This window comes from Ictidomys tridecemlineatus, chromosome 4 (assembly GCF_052094955.1).
Source record: "Ictidomys tridecemlineatus isolate mIctTri1 chromosome 4, mIctTri1.hap1, whole genome shotgun sequence".
NCBI lineage: Eukaryota > Metazoa > Chordata > Mammalia > Rodentia > Sciuridae > Ictidomys > Ictidomys tridecemlineatus.
In genome coordinates this window covers 100,391,011-100,410,744 of record NC_135480.1, presented here as the reverse complement: position 1 = coordinate 100,410,744, position 19,734 = coordinate 100,391,011, and the positions used below count along the sequence as shown (strand labels likewise).

The 19,734-nt window shown below is 50.1% G+C and overlaps 3 protein-coding genes across 7 annotated transcripts in view; 2 read left to right on the top strand and 1 right to left on the bottom strand.

The window, feature by feature from the left end:
* Sik3 (SIK family kinase 3) overlaps positions 1-6,688 on the top strand; it is a 239,721-nt gene extending 233,033 nt beyond the window's left edge. For all 3 annotated transcript variants that reach the window (XM_021728449.3, XM_005328293.5, XM_013359984.4), the window contains 4 exons: positions 1,069-1,232; positions 2,121-2,253; positions 3,517-3,687; positions 4,412-6,688. In XM_021728449.3, the coding sequence (XP_021584124.2) occupies positions 1,069-1,232; positions 2,121-2,253; positions 3,517-3,674 (455 nt within the window). In that variant the 3' untranslated portion in view covers positions 3,675-3,687; positions 4,412-6,688. The remainder of the gene's footprint in view (positions 1-1,068; positions 1,233-2,120; positions 2,254-3,516; positions 3,688-4,411) is intronic.
* Positions 6,689-11,167: 4,479 nt separating this feature from the next.
* Apoa1 (apolipoprotein A1) lies at positions 11,168-13,022 on the top strand. The gene is made up of 4 exons (XM_021728531.3): positions 11,168-11,256; positions 11,438-11,498; positions 11,665-11,818; positions 12,357-13,022. Exons 2-4 carry the CDS (start codon positions 11,456-11,458, stop codon positions 12,952-12,954), a joined length of 795 nt encoding a protein of 264 aa, XP_021584206.1. The 5' UTR covers positions 11,168-11,256; positions 11,438-11,455; the 3' UTR covers positions 12,955-13,022.
* Positions 13,023-15,496: 2,474 nt separating this feature from the next.
* On the bottom strand, positions 15,497-17,806 carry Apoc3 (apolipoprotein C3). 3 transcript variants are annotated; one of them, XM_021728530.3, is made up of 4 exons: positions 17,689-17,806; positions 17,043-17,110; positions 16,776-16,899; positions 15,497-15,780 (listed from the first exon to the last, which is right to left on the bottom strand). In XM_021728530.3, the coding sequence occupies exons 2-4, from the start codon at positions 17,095-17,097 to the stop codon at positions 15,657-15,659; spliced, it is 303 nt and encodes a 100-aa protein (XP_021584205.1). In that variant the 5' UTR covers positions 17,098-17,110; positions 17,689-17,806; the 3' UTR covers positions 15,497-15,656. The 3 variants fall into 3 exon arrangements, with proteins under 3 accessions (XP_021584205.1, XP_077903181.1, XP_077903182.1); XM_078047055.1 differs by having other exon boundaries at positions 17,043-17,151; positions 17,689-17,764; XM_078047056.1 differs by lacking the exon at positions 17,043-17,110 and having other exon boundaries at positions 17,689-17,777.
* Between the last annotated feature and the right edge of the window lie 1,928 nt (positions 17,807-19,734).

Sequence of the window (19,734 nt, the reverse complement as noted above, 5' to 3'; positions counted from 1 at the left end):
GGAGTTATGTCATTCCATTTGACCTGAGCTTAGAATATGTTGGGGAGCAGAGTGTGAGAGGCTCATTGGAAGATAAGCCAAGGTAAAGCTGTGAAAAGGAAGTGTATGGACTACTCTATAGAAAGATTAATGTTTGTCAGGTAGTGTTGGGGATGGTTAGGCAGCTAGTGTAATCATCCAGGCAAGAGATGCTAGGGCTTCAGTGAGACTGAGAAGGTGGGGACTGAAGCTAGCAAACAGGTATTGCCAAAGTAACTCTGGTAGATTCTTTAGACTGTTGTGAACCACAAGTATGCACTCAGTAGTGATCTTAAGAACTTAGAAGATTTGGAAAATGAGGTATCAAAGCAAGGATGTCTGAAGGAGTAACAGGCTGTGGGGGAAGGTGGTGGGTTTGGAATTGGACATAGTAAGTGTCCAATTGCATGCTGGAAATAATCAGAAATATGGATCTGGACCTTAAAAGATCATTTCAGTAATTTTTCACATAGAGGAATTACAGTTGGCACTGTAGAAATAGATATTGCCAAAGTAACTGTGGGAAAGAGAAAGTCAAAGACAGAAATTGAAGAGTGCTTGCTAATAAAGGATGAAGGAACCACAGGATTTGGGAGCAGCAGTTAGAGAAGTAGAGAGAAGAGAGGTCTGGGGTGGTGCTGAGGAAGAGAGGAGACATCCACAGAATAGAATGGAGGCCATCCTCCCAGGCTACAGATTCCTGAACACTCCAGGAGTCATCCCTCTGTACATCTGGATTTGGCAACACAACAGAGTTCAGTCAACAGAAAAATGAAAAAAAGAAGAGGTTCATGTGGTCCAGCCGGCTCCCATTATATGGCATTCTCATGGGGTATGGTCCCTTCATGAACTCATATTTGCTTGTAGGACTTGGGTTCTCGTGCTGGTCCAGGCTCCTCTAAGCACTATTACCAGATGATTGGTATTAGCTGTTATGCAGAAGTGGTCCTGACCTTTCTCACTGTCCCTTGAAGGTCATTTAATTTCATGGGAGTTGATGTTGCTGGGAGAAGCTGCAGGCCTGCTCACCCTGTTTTGCTCTCTTTCTAGAGTCTGTTATAGGGAACTGCATGGATAGAAGTTCTCCAGGACAAGCACTGGAGCTGCCAGATCACAATGGGCTTGGGTATCCAGCACGGACCTCAGTCAGTGAGCACCACAGGCCCCGGACCCTCCAGAGACATCATACAATCCAGAACAGTGATGATGCTTATGTATGTTGGTCCCTCCTGCTTGTTGGAGATTGGATCCCACCAGTTCCAACTTGTGAAAAGGAACAATGTAGCAAGGGGTAGCATCCATGCCTCCACTCGTTGGTCAGGGAGATCCCCTCTGGGAGATAAGGGGGCATTTCTTTGAATCCCATTCACAGACCAGCCCTTAACTCCAACAGGTTCCCATTAAAATATATACTCCAAATTTTAGACAAAAGAATCAAAACTAGTTGCCATCTAGAGACTGTTACTAAACCCCAAACAGTCTAAATTCATATCTCAGGAAATGAACCTTTAGGCTCTTGGTTTGCTTTCAGCAGCCACATTGAACTTACTGTGACACGGGGAGCTGATCTGACTCAGCAAAGCTTCATGGTCTGGGGCATGCTGATAGGGTGGCACTAACATGGAAGCAGCTGGCCAAGTATGGCTATTCCAATTTAAATTTATCAAAATTAAATAAAATTACAGAGTTAGGGCCTCAGTTATACCAGTCATACTTGGCCAGCTCCCTAGCCCCCTGTGGCTTTACCCAAGTAAAGCTAGCCTGTTTACTACCCAGGGTAGAGACAACTGAAGAGTACACCTGAACAGTAATGTCTGAAGATAGACTGCAGGGGTGGGGGTATAGCTCCTGGTTTTAGAAGGACATGTAAGTGTCAGAGGGATCTAACCAGCCCTCCCACTCGCTGCATGAGGGAAGCTGAGGTAGCTTCCCACGGTCATCATTGCATCCCCCTAGGATGATGCTGCAGAGAGAAGGAGTCAGGGAGTGGTGCTCCAAGCCATCCTTTGCCCTGGCTCTTTTAGCGGAAACTCCTGTCCCTATAGGTCACCTGAGAAGGGCACATTCTCTGGTATCCTTATTTCCTTTCCTGTCTTCTGCAGGTACAGCTGGATAACTTGCCAGGAATGAGTCTTGTGGCTGGGAAAGCACTTAGTTCTGCTCGGATGTCAGATGCAGTTCTCAGTCAGTCTTCACTCATGGGTAGCCAGCAATTTCAGGATGGGGAAAACGAAGGTAAGAGCCTTTTGCTTGGGATACCCTGGAGAAGTTCCTGGAGGGGCCCTTCCTCCACCTTTGCCAGGGACCCCTCTCTTCTGTGGAAGGAGTTCATGGGGAGGTAGATCCCCCACATCCCCCTGGGGTTCTGGACATAGTACCTCTCCTCGCTTGTCTCCCCTAAATGTGAATATGTGCAGGAGGCATGACTTCTGACTAAGCACTGGGTGGTCACATTCCAATTTCTAATGCTGTGGGAAGGTACCTTTTTTTAATTATTATTTTTTTTTTAGTTTGTCAATGGACCTTTATTTTATTTATTTATATAAATGGTGGTACTGAGAATTAAACCCAGTGCCTCACACATGCTAGGCAGGTGCTCTGCCACTGAGCTACAACCCCAGCCCCTGGGAAGGTACCTTTAATAGCTGTTTTCTGTTTCTGACTAGAGGGTCTTGTATCCTAACGGAACTTTTTTTTTTTTTTTTTTTTTTGACCAGGGATTGAACTCAGGGGTACTTAACCACTGAACCACATCCCCAGCCCTTTATATTTTTTATGTAGAGACAGAATCTCACCTGAGAGCTTAGGGCCTCGCTGAGTTGCTAAGGCTGACTTTGAACTTGAGATCCTCTGGCTCAGCCTTCCAAGCTGCTGGGATTACAGGTGTGCACCACTGTGCCCAGCTCTAATGGAATTTCTACCTCCTCTTAGAACCAGTCAAGGGAGGCGTCATAACAAATATAAAGCATAGGCCTGAGGATGGACAGGTCCTCACTTTATAGGCACTGTAGGGGAAGCTCTTAACCTTTCTGGATCCTCAGCTCCTTATCTGTAAAGTGACAGACTCAGAAGAGCTTGTATCCCGGGCTGTGCTGTAAGGGATGCTGGCTTAATGGGACAGCAAGATGGAGTGTGCAGTGGGGCACCCAGAACAGCACACCTGGGAACGGTGCCTTTGAGCACTGCCATTGTCATCTTACCCTTAGAGAGGCAAGACTTTCTGAAGGAGCGGTTGTCTCCTCCCACATAGAGTACTTGCTGGTTCTGAGATTAGAGGGATAAAAGACAAGGGAAAATGGGACATGTAGGGAAGAATCAGGAAGAATCTGGCCTCACCCAGGTGCTCACAACTGGAACCTGCTGCAAGCTGGAGTTCGGGGCTGAGAGTCAGGCTGTGGGCTGCTCAGACAGGTTGTCTCCCCCTCCTCCTCACTCTCCCCTTGCCCACTGCCTCTCTGGTTCCCTGCTAATCTCACATGTTCTTTTTTGGTCTTGCAGAATGTGGGGTGAGTCTGGGAGGTCATGAGCACGCCGACCTGGGTGATGGCAGCCAGCATTTAAACGCCTCTTGCTATCCATCTACGTGTATCACAGACATTCTGCTCAGCTACAAGCACCCTGAGGTCTCCTTCAGCATGGAGCAGGCAGGCGTGTAACAAGGAATGGAGAGTGAGTGTTGTCCTGGAGAGGGCCAAGCCACCTGTGGCCTAGTGCCATCTCCTGATCCCGCAGAGCATTCAGTGTGTGGCAGCCAGTGAAACTGACAGCACCACTTTCCCCTGCATCCCTCACGTCTTCCTGCTCTGTCACTAAGCACTGGGCTAGTTTTGGGGTGTACATGGGAGCATGTAAAAGAAATGGCAGGACTTGGTCCCTTGTTTTACGTTAAGGCTCATGCCCCTCCTTGTGGTGTGGGTGTCATAACCCCACAGAGGCAGAGGAGCTACGGCACAAAGGCTGGTTACTAGGGAATGGAGATAGAAACCCAACAGGAAAACATATCTAGCCATATTTTTTTAAGGAGAAAGCAACAGAATATTCTGGAGAGGAGAATAATGATCAGAGGCCAGTGGTAGAATGTGGGTAAATTGACTGGTTTGCAAAGGGTCTACACTTGGGACTGTTGGTTCTGTCTCTGGAAAGACAGAAAAGACTTGATGAAAGTAAAGCCATCCAGCAAATCCAATATCAGAACCTCAGTATGGCCAGCCTCTTAAAATACCTGAGATAAGACGACACAAGTTATGTTTAAAAAAAAGTGGGGAGGGTTCAGAACTGGGGGTGTAGCACTTGCCTGCCAAGTGCAAGGCTCTGGGTCCATCGCCAGTACCAAAAAAAAATGTGAAATGTTGATCTTGCTCTTTTCAAACTGTTCTTCTCTGCTTTATTGCAGGTTTGTGTACAGCTTGGGAATGAGAAGGTTGATTTTAAACCAACAGTATCTAGCAGCGTTGCGCCAAATTGCCATTGTGTTTCTCTCCACCCAGAATATTGTGGCTCCTTTCCTCACATTTAGTTCATCAGTGTGCTGTTCTTTTGGGTTCTGAGGGTGTTTTTGCCATGTTTGCTTATACGACCAAGTCACCAAGGAAATAAACAGGAAATCCATGTTCTCCATCTTTTGTGAAAGTGTATTTGGTGTATTTGAGTTGGGAGGGATGTTTTTGTTTTGTTTTGGGGTTTGTTTGTGCTTTTTTTTGGTTGGTTTTGTTTTCAGTATTTCCTTCTGGAGGTGATTTTCTTTCTTTCTTTCTTTTTTTCTTTTTTTGCTCTTCTTTTTTTGTCTCTGTTTTTTGTGTTTTTCTTTCTTTTCCTTTTTGAGACAGGAGAGCCAGCAGTTAGAGTTCAGGGGCCAGGACCTCAGGCCACTCACCTCACAGGCTTCACCAAGAGCACCCTCCCTTGCTCTGCATTGCTCTTCCATGGGAGCAAATGCAAGAGGAAAGCATCTTTGGAATCTCAGTGGCAGAGAAAGGGAGAGGGAATGGGTGATGGCCTCTGGCCCTTGGGGAACAAAAAGAGTAAAAATAAGAAGAGTTGTAAACACCAGGCCTGGACCTGGAGGTCTCTGCTGGCAGGATCCACTGGATAACACCTGGCCTGCATAGAGGCTGTGAGTGACCTGACGCCGTTGGGTTGCCACCTTGAAAGTCTCAACTTGAGCCTCTTTTTGGTGTATAACTCAGCTCCCTTCTGGCAACCTGCAAAGTTGGTCACCATTGCCATCCTGCTGGTTCTGCCCATGAATTAAACACCCAACAGTGGTGCACTATGTTTTGTGTGTCTTCTTTCTTTCTCATTTTATACTGTGCTATGAAAAGGATTGTTTTTCCATTATGTGTGTGTGTGTGTGTGTGTGTGTGTGTGTGTGTGTGTGTGTGTGTCCCTTTTAGCTCTTTGTCACAGGCAAGAAGAATAGGAGGTTGTCTTGGGTCCTGCCTGTCTTTTAACCTTCTCCCTGGGTATCCTCAGCCCCTATATTTTCATTCTTAATCATGTAGGAATTGTTTTTGGTAAATGTTGATATTATTGTTATTATTATTGTTATTATTAATAAATAAAGACAAAAGGAATTTTTGTTTAAAAGAGAAATGTTTAACCAGATTCTGTTCTATTTGAATTGTGATTTGCACCTTTGGTTCAAAGCATTTTCTTTAGGCATTGTTATTGTAAACAGCTCTTTCTTGTGCCAGTGACAGATGCAGTGGTCTCCTTTCCCCAGTTGAAGCAGCGCATACGTAATAGCTATTGTTTATGTCATTACTTTTATTTTTCTCTTTACTGTTAGAAACCAAAGTCTTCTCTGCTGGCTGGGGACTGAGAGGGGATCTGGGTTATCTTCTTCTGATGTTTAAAACCAGAAAGACATTAGATATCCTGACTCTCAACCCTTTCTTCTGGGAAAAGGGAGTAAAAGATTCCTAACTCCCCCCCCCCCACCTCCTAGTTTTTCATCCTGAATTTGCACAGAAGAGAGCAGGTGCCCAGTGCGGCCATCCTGGTGTTGCTGGCAGGATCCCCATGCAGCTTGTCCGTCTTCACTGGTACTGGCAGCTCAGCTCCTGGGCCCACTATCCCTCAAGTGGATTTCTGCAGTGCAAGAGCCTTGCTGGGGATCTGTCCCATGTTTCCATGGCCCCAAGTCTCCCCTCCACTTGTAGAGTCACCAAGTACTCACCAGAAGGAGGCTTACTTACCAAGAAAGCCCTAAGAGCTATTGTTGACTTCTCTGAGCTTGTTCCAGCTCTGATGCCCCAGCTCGCCCTACCGCTACCACACATTCAGCCTGATCTGTTTACATGGTACTGGATTTATTGGAAGAGCAGATGCCACCATCCAGCAACCACCCAGATGAAAGCCAGTGAGCCTATTAACCGTGCCATCCTGCGAACTACACTTTTAAAGACATCATTGCTTTGTATTGTAGTAACCAATATGCGCAGTATATGTTGAATGTATATGAATATACTTTCCTATATCTGTTCTTCAAAAATGTCAGAAGTATTTTTTCTTTCTCATTTATGTTGAACTAAAAAAGGATTTAAAAAAAAAAAATCTCCAGACTCAAGTTGCTAAGACCTTTTGTCCTTGTTTGTGTGGGGCATTTACAACTTAGTAACTTGGTTGGACAGTAGGAGGTTGTGAAAATAAAAACCTGATTATGTTCTAATGCTGATATGTTATTTGCCTTGTGGTTCAGAGTCTAATTGAGAGAAGCATTGGGGGTGGGGGGGCATTGTGAAAGCTGAAAGACTCAGGGCGGGAGAAGTCTGCCAAGCTTGGGGTTGGGCAGTGAGCAGCGTCTGCCTTGCCTTATGGACCTGGCATTCTCTAGAAACCGAACTCAGCTGCGGCTTGGACTTCACTCCTTCCACTGGGAGCACTGGTATTGCTGAGTAGATGGAAAACAAATTCCTTGAAAGGATACTTGTGAAGGAGGAGAAGAGGGAACTCAAAGATGTTGGCCATGGCTGGAGTCGTATGGGGCAAACCCAATCAGCTTGGTGACATGATAGCCAAAGTAAGTGGTATAAGTATGGTAAAAGGGGGACTTTTCCTACATTTTCCCTTTCTCCACACCTGAACTCCAAGGAGTAGGATAGAATTCTCAATGAGGTCCCAGGGAGCTGGTTGGAGGTCTTCTATGAACAAAGCTTTCTGAAACTGGAATTACTAAGATTGTAAAAAGAACATGTGGAGGTAACTTATGAAAACTTGACAGCCCATGGGGGACTAGTAAGTTGCTGTGGGACTGATCAGAACAGCAAGGGCCTTCTCAGAGTCTTTTGGAGGTCCCAAGTCTGTACACACCACATGCAGGGAAAGGTGAATCTCTGGAACCAAACTGTGATACGCCCAGATTTCTCTCAAAAACTTGTACACCTTTTTCCCTGGGTGCTGAAGCAGGGCACTGGAGATCTCTGCGTTCTGCAAAATGGAAACTGTGCTGACGTCTCCTTAAAAGATCCCCTTTCTGACTTTGTGCCAGGTCCCACCCCACTCCGCCTACAAAGATAAGAATTCCAGGGGCTGCTGTGCTTCCTCATGCTGGTCAAAGATGAGCTGTGATGGCCTCTTCCTGGGCAGGAAGATCGGGCAGAGTTGGGTATTCAAAGATGTCCTAGAGTCCACCTTGGGGCTCTATCACAAGAGCTGTGACAAAATTATCCAGTAGGATGTGTGGGGGTTGGGGTCCTCTCCCCTGCTCAAGCAGAACCTCCCCAATCCAAGCTCCCCGATCTTAGCCCAAACCATTGTGTGGTCACACGTGTGTTCTGGGCAGGGCCCACCACAAGGCTGAGTGCTCATTTCTTGAGTCTTCCTGCTCTGGGTCTGCGCCTTCATATGACCCTTTGCCAATCTGGTGAAACTTCATTTAGTGTGCCAGTGTCACACATTGAGCAAATGTTTGGCGAGTGTCTGTTAGGTGCCAGGCCTAGCAAGGGACAGAGTCCTCTCCCATGCAGACTGATCAGTATGTTGGGTCATATATTGTGAAATGAGTTGCCAGTCATTCTGAGCAGAATCACTCCTGCAGCAGGTGCCAGCTCTCCCACACATGGCAAGGAGTCCAGGGCCTGCGCTTGGAGGCCACTTCAGCAATGGTCCCAACAGGAGGGAAGAGGATGGTGGGAATAAGGACCAATGAATGGTGAGAGGCCCCGCATCCACTAAGCCAGTCTAACCCCAGGCTCTTGAAATTCCTACTGTCACTGGACCCAGATTCTGTGATAAGACCAGTTTATTAGTTTTTCCGAAGGCCTCTGTCCAGAAAGATGTCCTTCCTTTCCCAAATAATAAAGAGGTATCTAGACTCATTTAAGCCTACAACTTGCAGTGAAATGGAGCAGACACCAGTGAATAAATAGTTTCAACAAGGAAACTTCTTGCTTAGCGAGGTGCTGTCCCACAGCTCCCTACCTCTGCTGATGCCCTGGAATCCCCAAGCCAAGAACATCCCTGAAGAGTCCTAGGGCTACATAAGCCAATAGGCCCCCATCAAAGAACAAGAAGCCAAGGCTCCTGATTCCCAGCCCTGCATCACACAGTTCTCAGCTGAAGAAGTCCAGGCACCTCTGAGCTCTTAGCTGCAGTTTTCTGACTGGCGCAATGGTAAGGAGAAGCTATAGTGTCCAGCCTCATGGGGACATACATTAACTGTGGAAGTGCTTCGGCCACAAAAGAACTGTGCAGATATTAAATATTAGGTTTAACCATAATAATTTCAGTAATAAACCAAGAGAAGGATAAAACAGTAGCAGATAGCTTGGAGTCCAATTGATAAGCTTCTCAGACCCCCCACATGCTGGCTGGGATGAAATCAACCCCCATCCTAAAAAAGGAACATCTCTTGGCTTGAGATCCAGTGGCTGCCCACACTGGGTTGGAAGTCAGTTTCCCACCCTCTCTGTAAACCACAGACAGCTGGGATGGCCAATAGCCAGACATCAGGAGTAGCTTCTGTCCTGGAGATCTGGGCACCTGCAAGCAAGGCCAAAGACAGAACTGTGGGATTCCCTGCCTTCCCAACTTCTACTGTTAAAAGCTGAGGTCCTGGGCTATTCTGTGGCAATGCAAGTGTGTTTGTGGCAATAGGGGATGGAATCCAGGACCTGGGATTCTGGGATGCGAATAGTTACTATTTATTGAGTGCTAGTGACCTTCTTAACAGTTTCACATAGTGCTCACGTTTCATGCTTATGAACAACACAAATTTATTATTTTACAAATCTGGAGGTCAGAAGTCCCAAAGGGGCCACACTAGGCTAAATTCATGGTGTCCCTGGCATTGTGCTCCTTCTGGAGTCTCTAGGGGAAAATCTGTCCCTTCACCTCTTTTAGGGAAGGGCTGCCTGCATCTCTTGGCTCATCCTTCCAGTGTTCACATTGCTCCAACCTCCGCTTCCATCCTCATATCTCGGACTCTGCCACTGACTCTGCCACCTCCCTGTGGATATTGAAGGACGATTGTGATTACCCTGGGCCGTCCATAATCACACTTGCAAAACCCCTTTTGCTATGCCCGATCAGTCACGGATTCCAGAGAGGAGGATACGCACATCTTTGGAGGACCATTATTCTGCCTACCATGCACACTGTGACCCCTGTTATAACTTTAATCAGAGATGGCATGTTCTATCATTATCTTCATTTAGCAGATAAGAACCTGAAATGTGGGAAGGTTATGTAACTTGTCCAGGGTCATATGGCTAATAAGTGTCAGAGCCAGGATTCAAACCTAAGGTCTCTGGTTCCAAAGGCTTCTAAGAGACAAAGGCAGGATATCAGCTGGGGCTGGAGTGGGAGAGGCCTGGATCTCAGCCACTCCCAGGTCTGACAGAAACACAAGCTGATTTCTAGAGAGTTGGGGAGTTTCCTGGGGTGATGGTATAGGGTGCATACCTGCCCTGGAACCTAAGTCCAGAGACATGGGTGCTAAGTCCAGCCCTGCCTTTAACTCTTGGAGAGATGAGATGTTGATTCCTTCCACTGGTTTCAGTTCTACATCTGGAAGGTGACAGGGTGGGGAGAGGCTAGAGTAGTTGGTTTCAAAGTTCCTCTCAGCTTGGACTTTCACAGGCTGCATGACCTGGGCTTTCCTAGTGAAACTTTGCAAGATGGTGCTGCAAACACCAACTGACACAGGGCACCTTCCACCTATAGCCTCTCTCAGGGGCCTCAGCTCCCTGGACATTTCTTGAGCTCATCCTGCAGATAGGAAACTGAAGCTCAGAGAGGTTATATAACTGGATTACATTCCTCCTTCAGCAAGATGCAGACAAAATGAAACAAAAAGAAAACAGGTCTCCCTCTGCTTCCATCTCCAAGAGTCCTTCCTCTACACAGGGCATTCTCAGATCTGATAGCCACTCTCATTTGTGTGTGATCAAATGAAAACACAAACAATGTAAAGGTACATGTGTGAATGACTGAAATTCTACACTTGAATTCTGAGATTATGCTTTTTGGGTGATAAAAAGTCTGTTTTGAAGTGATGGTAGATGGTGAAATTGGCTTTGAAAAGAAGGCAAGGGTAATATCTTTTAATGACAAAATGAATAGTTGGCAACTTCATGTTGGTATCTAGCATTTATTTTGATATGTCAGAGGCCTCTGAAATCTCCGTCTGGGGCCCTGAGCATCCTCCTCCCACAACTCCTTAGTGCCACAGATTCCCTTGGATTTTGGGTTTAGGAAGCCTGTGGAGGGTGAAAAGAAGTGTGTGGCACCCTGGGAACTAAAGAGGGAACCAAGGTTGGTGGCAGGAGAGGCAGGAGCAGTGCAGACAGACGTGTGAACCAATCCTTGAAATGCAAGAAGACTGTGTGTGTGGGGGAGATCTCCTGGGTGGAGGAGTCCCAGGTCCCTTCCCCTCTCTCCCTGCTACAGGCACAATGCACAGTAACATGCACACACTCCCACACTGGGAGGGGAAGGGCATGACGGATGCTGCTGCCCCGAACCTGGGGACCCACAAGCCTACAGCCACCCTCATCCTGCCCCTGCCTGAACCCTTGACCTCTGTCCTGCAGCCCCTGCAGCTTCCTGTTTGCCCACTCTATTTGCCTGGCTCCTGGGCAGAGCTGATCCTTGAACTCTAAGTTCCACATCGCCAGAACCAGTGAGCAGGGACAGGGCCTGGCTGGGCTTATCTGTTTTCCAGCCCAGCCCCTACCTGGAGGCATAAATAGACCAGGGAGAGCTAGACAGTCAGAGACTGCTGGAGAGTTCCTGGAGGTAAGTACGGGTGCCTGCCCCAGACTACTCTGGCTCCCCAGCTCTAGGTGTTGGGCAGGACCTGGGTACCTGGGGCTTTCTTCACTTTAGGCTCCTCCTCCTCCCCTGGCTGACTACATGGGGGAACACGGGACTCCTTCACACAAAAGGCCCCCTCAGCCAGGCCCCTCTTCTCCTCCAGGTTCCCACACCCTGCAGGATGAAAGCAGTGGTGCTGACTGTGGCCGTGCTCTTCCTGACGGGTAGGTGCCCCCAGCCTAGGGAGATTGGGGATTCTCCCTAAGTCCAGTGGCCCACCATCCTGGATGCAGTGGAATTTCTCACTTGCCCCTCTCCCACCCTATGCCTGGCTTTTCAGCCCAGCTCCCAACCCAGAGCTGCCTGACCAGGGTATCCCTTCACCTCCAGGGAGCCAGGCTCGGCATTTCTGGCAGCAAGATGAACCCCAGTCCTCATGGGATCGAATAAAGGATTTCGCCACTGTGTACTTGGATGCAGTCAAAGACAGCGGCAGAGATTATGTGACCCAATTTGAAACCTCTGCTTTGGGAAAACAGCTAAAGTAAGGACCCAGCCTGGGGGCTGGGGCAGGGGAAAGTAGTGGAGTCCTGGGGGCAGAGAGGCCTATGGAAAGATGTTGTGGTCAGACATCCTCACCTGCTGTTTGATGAGCTGGCCCCATGGCAGGTCTTTTGTGGAGAAATAAGAATGAGATCCCCAGGCAGAGTCACAGTCTCCCAGCAAGGGCCCACCTAATCAGCAACTGAACCACATTTCACCTGTGAATGCAGCCAGCCCCTTCCCCTCCTAACTTCCAGTGCTTTAGATATAAGACCTTCCTTCAACACCCATGCCAACCCCGGTTGTTTCCCACTAGTTCCTCCTTGTGCCTCAGGCCATCTGTACAATGCGACTTGGTGGGTGGCATTCAGGGTGTTGGAATCAGTGCTTGGGAAAACTAGGACCACAGCTATTGCACGTTCAGGGACAGGTGATGGCCAGAGCCCACCCCAGGTAATCTGGGGCGCTGAGCTTGCAGATCCAGGGCAGTTCAGGCTGCCCAGGAAGCCACTCCTCAGCCCCTCTCTCTTCCACATCAGCCTGAAGCTTCTGGACAACTGGGACTCCCTGAGCTCCACTGTCAGTAAGGTGCGCGAACAGATTGGCCCAGTGTCTCAGGATTTCTGGGATAAACTGGAAAAAGACACTGTGTCGCTAAGGCAGGAGATGAACAAGGATCTGGAGGAGGTGAAGCGGAAGGTGCAGCCCTACCTGGATGAGTTCCAAAAGAGGTGGCAAGAAGACGTGGAGCGCTACCGCCAGCAGGTGGAGCCGCTGAGCAAAGAGCTGCGGGAGGGCGCGCGCCAGAAGCTGCTGGAGCTGCACGAGAAGCTGAGCCCACTGGGCCAGGAGATGCGTGACCGCGCACGCACCCACGTGGACGCGCTGCGCACGCATCTGGCGCCCTACAGCGACGAGCTTCGCCAACGCCTGGCCGCGCGCCTCGAGGCGCTGAAGGAGGGCTCCTCCTTCGCCGAATATCAGGCCAAGGCCACCGAGCACCTGAGCGCGCTCGGTGAGAAGGCCAAGCCCGCGCTGGAGGACCTCCGCCAGGGCCTGTTGCCGGTGCTGGAAAGCCTCAAGTTGAGCTTCTGGAGCGCCGTCGACGAGGCCACCAAGAAGCTGAACACCCAGTGAGGCGCCCGCAGCTACTGCTCCTCCATTCCAGCTTTCGGGTTCTTAGAATAAACGTTTCCAAAGTGGAAGCAGCTTCTTTCTTTTCAGGGGATGGAGGTGGGGTGGGGGACGCTTGAGAGCACTTCCAGGTTTGAAGAATTGGTGTGAGCCATTGGCGTTGGAGCTGAGACTTCAACAGTTCCCAACACAGCCTGGGCCTCTGCAGGGTCTTAGTCCATATTGGAAGACCTGATGGCGCCTGACTGGTTTGGAATGACAGTCAACTGAGTCCTTGTCTTAACAAGGCGCAGACAGGAGGTAATGGAGGGCCAGGCAAAGTGGCAGATAATCAAATGCCAGGAGACCTAAAGAGGCTCAAATGGAGGTGTTGCAGCCCTGCCTGCGGGGGGTCCAGGAACAGGGCTGGGAGAAGTGGTTCCCCCTTCCCAGAGGTGTTCCCCTGTGGGAGCTGGACGGAAAAGGTGTTCACCTGAGCAGAGGGCAAGAGCCTTTTCTAGCTCTGTGGTTCAGCCTGGTGGGGTGGACCTCAAGGAGACATTGAAGGATTTGGGCAGGAAGTGCTTGGAGTTAGCCCTTTTCTCTTTTATTTACTCAAAAACCTCTTAAGCAAACACTTCCCTTTTCTTTTTGGCAAGGGCAGGACTCCCCCCCCCCCCTGCTACTTTTCCCTTCCCAGAAACAGACACAGCTGTGGAAGCTGTCTGTCCTATCCTTGTGGCTCTGGGTGCTGTTGTTCCCTCTGGCCAGGCCAGAAACAACCACCACCTCTCTCAGGTAATTTGCATATTTTTATTCCCAAGATGGCTTCATCTCCATCATCTCATTGCATCTTTTCCCAGATCCTGAACAGATTGTCATTAGATTCATGTCACCATGGTGAGGCTGAAGCTTGGACTTTTGAAGTCACTCACTGAGGCAGGATGGGCTAGGTTGCTCCTTTTAGATCCATCTGCCCATTGGCATCTGTGATTATTTAAGTAAAAAAAAAAAGCACGTGGCCAGGAACTCAAGTTCGTATGAGTCTGTATACATACATGCACATGCTCAGATTGACATCCCGCCACCCTCTTCATGCTCATCTCTGTATGGCCCCATGGGCATGCACGTGTTTTCATAGATCTGGGCAGCACTTCCCTGGAGCCTCCCCCTCTGTTCCCTCACCCCTGCAGCAGGGCCTTTTGCCCTGTGGTATAGGCCTCTAGATTTATTTTTATTTTATTTAATTATTTGTTTGTTTGTTTGTTCATCACTGGGGATTGAATTCAGGAGTGCTTTACCACTGAGTTAATCCCCAGTCCTTTTTATTTTTTGTTTTGAGATAGGAGTCTCACTAAGTTGCCCAAGCTGGCCTTGAACTTGCCATTCCCCTGACTCAGTCCCCCAAGTTTCTGGGATTACAGACATGTGCCACTACACCCAGCTCAGGTGCCCGGATATTCTATTCCTTCATGACCAGTGTAGCTTAATGAGTTCTTAGATAACAGAGTGGGCTTTTTAGATTCTAATCATCCGGAGCTTCATTTGGATGGGAACATTTCTCAGGTGTGGGCACTGAGGTTCCTGGATATAGTTGGGCAAGAAGAGAAAGCCAGGTGAATTTCCAGAGAGAAAGCAGTCTCTAGTTGGAGCTGTTTGCATTGATGGCACCAAGATCTGTAAGGAGCCCATGCAATACCTGGCAGAGGAGTACCACAGCTTTTCTCTATGCCAACTGAGCAGAATATGGACAGCTGGCCCAAGCTCAAGGTCTGGCCCTGGCATTTGTTACGGGGCAAGTGCCTTTACCTCTCTGAACCTTGGCTTTTTATCTGTACAGTGGGGGCCTGATCTGTGGTCCCAGATCTCTCTCATGTGAACATCTGTTGGGCTGGGGGACACAAGGAACAGCCCCTGTTGGAGGTGACCTTGTGTTCCTTCTTGGTTCTGGTCCTAGGGGGCCAATCAGTTCAGCTGTAACAATGATAACCATTTACTAGGCATTTCTGATGTGCAGGTGCTATGCAAAATGCTTTCAAACAATGTTTCATTTCATTTTCACAACAAATCAACAATGGAGGGGTATTTATTGTACCCATTTTACTGATAAGAAAGTGAAGCTGATATGAAGTGGTGGAGCCAGTACTAGAGCCAGTTATGTCTTACTCCAGCCACTACCCCATCCCACCTCCTTCCCTTAAGTGTGTTTCAGAAGACCAGGTGGCCCTGACAGTGGAAGTCACCTCCAAATTCTGGGGAACACACACCATTTCAACTCTGATGATGACATAAAAGTGTCAGCTGGGCATAGAGCACACATTCAAGTCATGCTGTAGAGCACTTGACAGTGATTACAGAATCATCAACTCTATTCTCCTGTTTGATCTTCCATACAGGAAGATCATCTTCCAGGCAGACCCAGGCAGGGTGAGTAGGGCTATTCTTACCTCTCAGGTGAAGAAACTCAGGGCAGGGGGCACTGGCCCCCAGGCCCACCCACAAGAGAGCCCCAACTCATTCCAATGCACGAACATGCATGGCACACAAGGGATATCCCACTCGCGGCAGCGTCTAGTTCAACTTTATTGGGAGGTGGCATGCCTGGGTGGGGCCAGGGGGTGGGAGAATACTACCCCTTTAAAGCAACCTTCAGGGGCAGCCCAGGAGGCTGCAGAACCCAGGGAACTGGCAGGATGGATGAAGAGGCGGGCATGGAGCAGGAGATCTCAGAAGGCCTCAAAGGACGGAGTCGGGCTGGCGTCTGGGGTGGACTCCCAGAACCCGGAGAACTTGTCTGTAAATGAGCTCCAGTAGTCTTTCAAAGAGTTAATGCCACCGTTCATCCAGCCCCTAGGGGTAAATCATTACGAAGGAAAGAGACCTGAGAGCTCTTTCATAGGCTATAGGACCCCCCCACACACACATCCCCGCTGGCTGTCCCGGCTACCTACTCTCTTTCACCCAGCAACACCCCTGGGACCACATACAGTTGCCATCCCAAGAAGAAGAGATGCAAGGCCCAAGTCAGACCCCACGGTTCCCCAGGTTGGAGCATGCTGCCCTCCCCCCACTGCAAACCCTAGGGACAAGTCTTGGATGGGGAGATGTGTAAAGTCAGGGGTGCTCTTGTATTTCATGCAAATGGTGTCCCCAGGACCCATACAAGCTAGTGGCTCTGAGCGGGTGGGCAGAAGGAGGCAGTCTCTCATTAGATAAATCACTGGAGGATTAATTAGCTGTGTAGTTTGGGCCAGGTCACCTAACCTCTCTGAACCCAAATTGTCTTATCTGCAAAGTAGGGGACTAATACCCACTCCACAGCTGAAGCTGAGGACTAAGAACTTTTGCAAATGCCTCTGCTACACAAATGTGGCCAAAGCCAGCAGAGTGCAGGCTGACTGAGGAGGAGCTGAGGACTCATAGGTGGGGCAGACTGCAAGAACAAGGGTAGACTTCTGCTCCCAGACAGACACTGGCCCCAAGGCTTGGAACAGCAGGAGTACATCCTGACACCCCAGGCTGGAGATGGCTCAGGTGCAGCTTCTTCTAGTCCAAGGATAATCAGAAAAGGAAAGTAGACGTGAGGGCTAAAATGGGCCACCTAGGGCTGCACTGGGAGAAAGAAAGGAGACAGAGGAAGAGAGTCTCACCCCCATCATCTCTCCCACAGCCGCCTGCAAAGGCCCCGTGAGGGACCAGGGAGGCTCAGTCAGAGAGGCTCAGAGAGGTGGAGGCTCAGGAAAGCTGGAGAGCCACAGTACTATCACCAGAGCCCCTGCCAGGACAGGGCCAAGTGGGGATGAGGGAGAGAGGTCCAGGGGTGGGAGGAGAGCCAATGCATGTACCTGGCCCGCTGGGCCATCTCAGAGTCCTGCACTTTGGTCAGTGCATCCTGGGCGGTCCTGGTGGCGCGGTCCATGTAGCCCTGCATGAAGCTGAGGAGGGAGGCATCCTCGGCTTCAGTCGCTCCTGCCGGGAGAACGGGACTGGGCAGAGGCAGCTCAGCCTCCAGGACTGGCTCCTGGCTCCTGTGGGCTCACTGCCCACGAGGGCTCAGGATACCCAAGCCACCTCCCACCTTGCTCCAGACCCAGTCCCCTCAAGGTGCTTACGGGCAGAGGCCAGGAGTGCCAAGAGGGTCACAACAAGGAGCACCCGGGGCTGCATGGCGCCTCTGTTCCTGTAGGGAAGTATCCTGTGAGGGGCACCTCTGGATCCTCCCTGGACATGGCATGGCCACTGAGGTGTGACCTGAGCCAGTCAGCAGGAGAAGCACCTACTCCTGGGCTAATATGGACTCTGGAGACCTAGGCCCTGGGGGGTGGGACGGCTGGTGGGATGCTGGAGAACTCTACTCTCCAGAATGGGGATCAGGACACCTGGGGCCTGACTGCTAATATGCTGAGTGACTAGGGGAAGATTGCTGTCCCGCTGCAGGCCTCAGACTTCCTGTCTGGGGAGGACTGGTAGGGAAAGGTTTCTTCCAGGCCTAAGTGTGCAAAGTGAGGGACAAGTGTGCAGACTGGTAGCCAGCTCCAGCTGCAGCTCTGCCACCACCCTGTGAGAGGCTTTGGGCAAGTGACCTCCCCTTTCTGAGCCTCCGTCTTCCTGAAGGCACAACGAGGGTAGGGGACTCCTGGACCCCTGAGGCTTCCCAGGCTCTGGCAGGCTGCTCTCCAGGCCAATGCTGGGGGCATGGAGCCTCCTCCAGCCCTCTCTATCCTCTTCCCGCCCTGGCCTCCTCCCCAGAGGTATTACCTGGAGGAGCTGCTTCTAGGGATGAACTGAGCAGACAAGCGAGAGGGTTCTGACCTGTTTTATATTGTCAGGACAGGTGAGCAGGCACCGAGGGCCTAATGAGCTGGGCAAAGGTCACCTGCTGACCAGGGCCTGAGGCAGGGAGGCCAGCTGCAGCCAGCTGCCAGGAGAGTTGAGAAATCCCTTGGAGGCTGCACCCATGCTGTTCTGTCACACAGCAGCAAGCCTGCTCAGCCCCAGGTAGGCCTGGGGAGACCTCATTCTCTCCCACAGGCTAACTCCCCAGGGAGAGGCTGGGCAGAGGGGACAGAGCTAAGGTTAAGGGGACAAGCCAGGGGCTTTGGGGCCATCTCAACTCTTCACTCTATCCCTCCCTCCTCCAAGTCCTGACAACAGCTGGAGCGGGGTGTGGGGGCGCGATGGGGGTTGCTTCTTTGGACTTGGGAGCCAAATGGGTTGGGATGGTGGTGTCTGAAGGGAAGATGTTGAAGAACAAGTGGCAGGGCCTGTGTGGGAGGCTGAGTTCCCCAGCCCCCAGCCCAGCACCTCCCCAAGGGGCTTCCATCTCTTGCTGCGCTCCCAGCAGCCTCCATGACTGAGCCACAGCAGGAGTTGGTGGGAGAGGGCCAAAGCCTGCCCTGAGCCCAAGGCCTCTGCCCCTCCCTCCTCCCATGCTCCTCACCTTGCCCTCTGGACCCACTGGTAACACCCCCTGGGACAGAAACAGCAATCATAGCTGGGGCCCTTCCAAGTCAGGCAGCTGGGACCAATTCTCTCCCCTGGGCTTCAGGCTCCTGAGTCCCCTGGCAATGTGGCATCTGGGAGGAACAAGGGATGGGGAGCCCCATTAGCAAGGGAAAGGGAGGGCACGGAGGGCTCTATGGAGCTGTCCAGGAGAGGACTCATGTTTCAGGGCTGCAGCCAGAATGACAGCATCAGGGGACATTGTCTTCTGGATGCTAGGTCTTTGGAGCCAAGAAATTCCAGGTTTAAATGATGCCTTGGGCACTGACTTATATAACCCAGTGCTAGATCTAACATCTCGAAATCCCAGTTTTCTACTCTGTAAAACAGGGATAGAATCTGGATTTCCCAGAGTTGTGAAGGGAAGCTAATGAGCACGTGCAAAGCAGCTGGTCTGTGGAGGGGGCTCTGCAAACCTCTGTCCTCCCTCCCAAACACTGCGTCCTTCCCCAGACAGTCCAGTCTGAAGGCAGGAGGCATAGAGTAGAAATAGGGCCTGCTTTAGATAGGCAGCCATCCTCTGAGGAGGAAGTAACTTGCCCCATAGAACAAAATCAGAGGCCTGAGGAACTGGCCCGTCCTACCCTCAGAACCCTTTACCTATGGCTGCAACTTGAAATTCTGCTATGAGAGATTCATTTATTTAAGACTCTGTATTCTGCTACCATGCAAATATTCAGAATCCTGATAATTAGGCATTGACTCCATTTTATTTATTTTCATTTGTTATTTTTTTTACATTTATTTTTTAGTTGTAGTTGGACACAATATCTTTTTTTTAATTTACTTATTTTTATGTGGTGCTGAGGATCGAACCCAGGGCCTCGCACATTCGTTCTAGGTGAGCGCTCTACCGCTGAGCCCCAGCCCCAGCCCCCTGACTCCATTTTGTAGGTAAGAAACCTAAGGCTCAAAGGGTTATAGACCCACGCATAGGCACCTGGCCTAGCAGTGGCAGGACAGGGAACTAGAAGCCAAGTCTTTCTTCCAACATGACTTCAGTCTGGCTGGTCCTAGGTGATCTGGAGAGATGAGACCCTGAATGACTTAGTGGCCACCCACAGATCTGAGCAAACTGTTTCAGCTTTCTGAGAGCAGAACTTGGGGACAGAGTGAGGAGGGAAAGAAGGTGATTAGAGGTCACTGAGGGATCTGAGTATTAGGGAAGGCAGAGAGGCTGCTGTGCCACTGTCCTCTTCTGTCCCAGCCTGTCCCTTACCTTGGTAAAGATCTGATATGGTGGGTATCAGATCTCAGGGCCACTGAGCCCAGGGAAGTCAGAAGATGTGGGCAGAGAGGCCC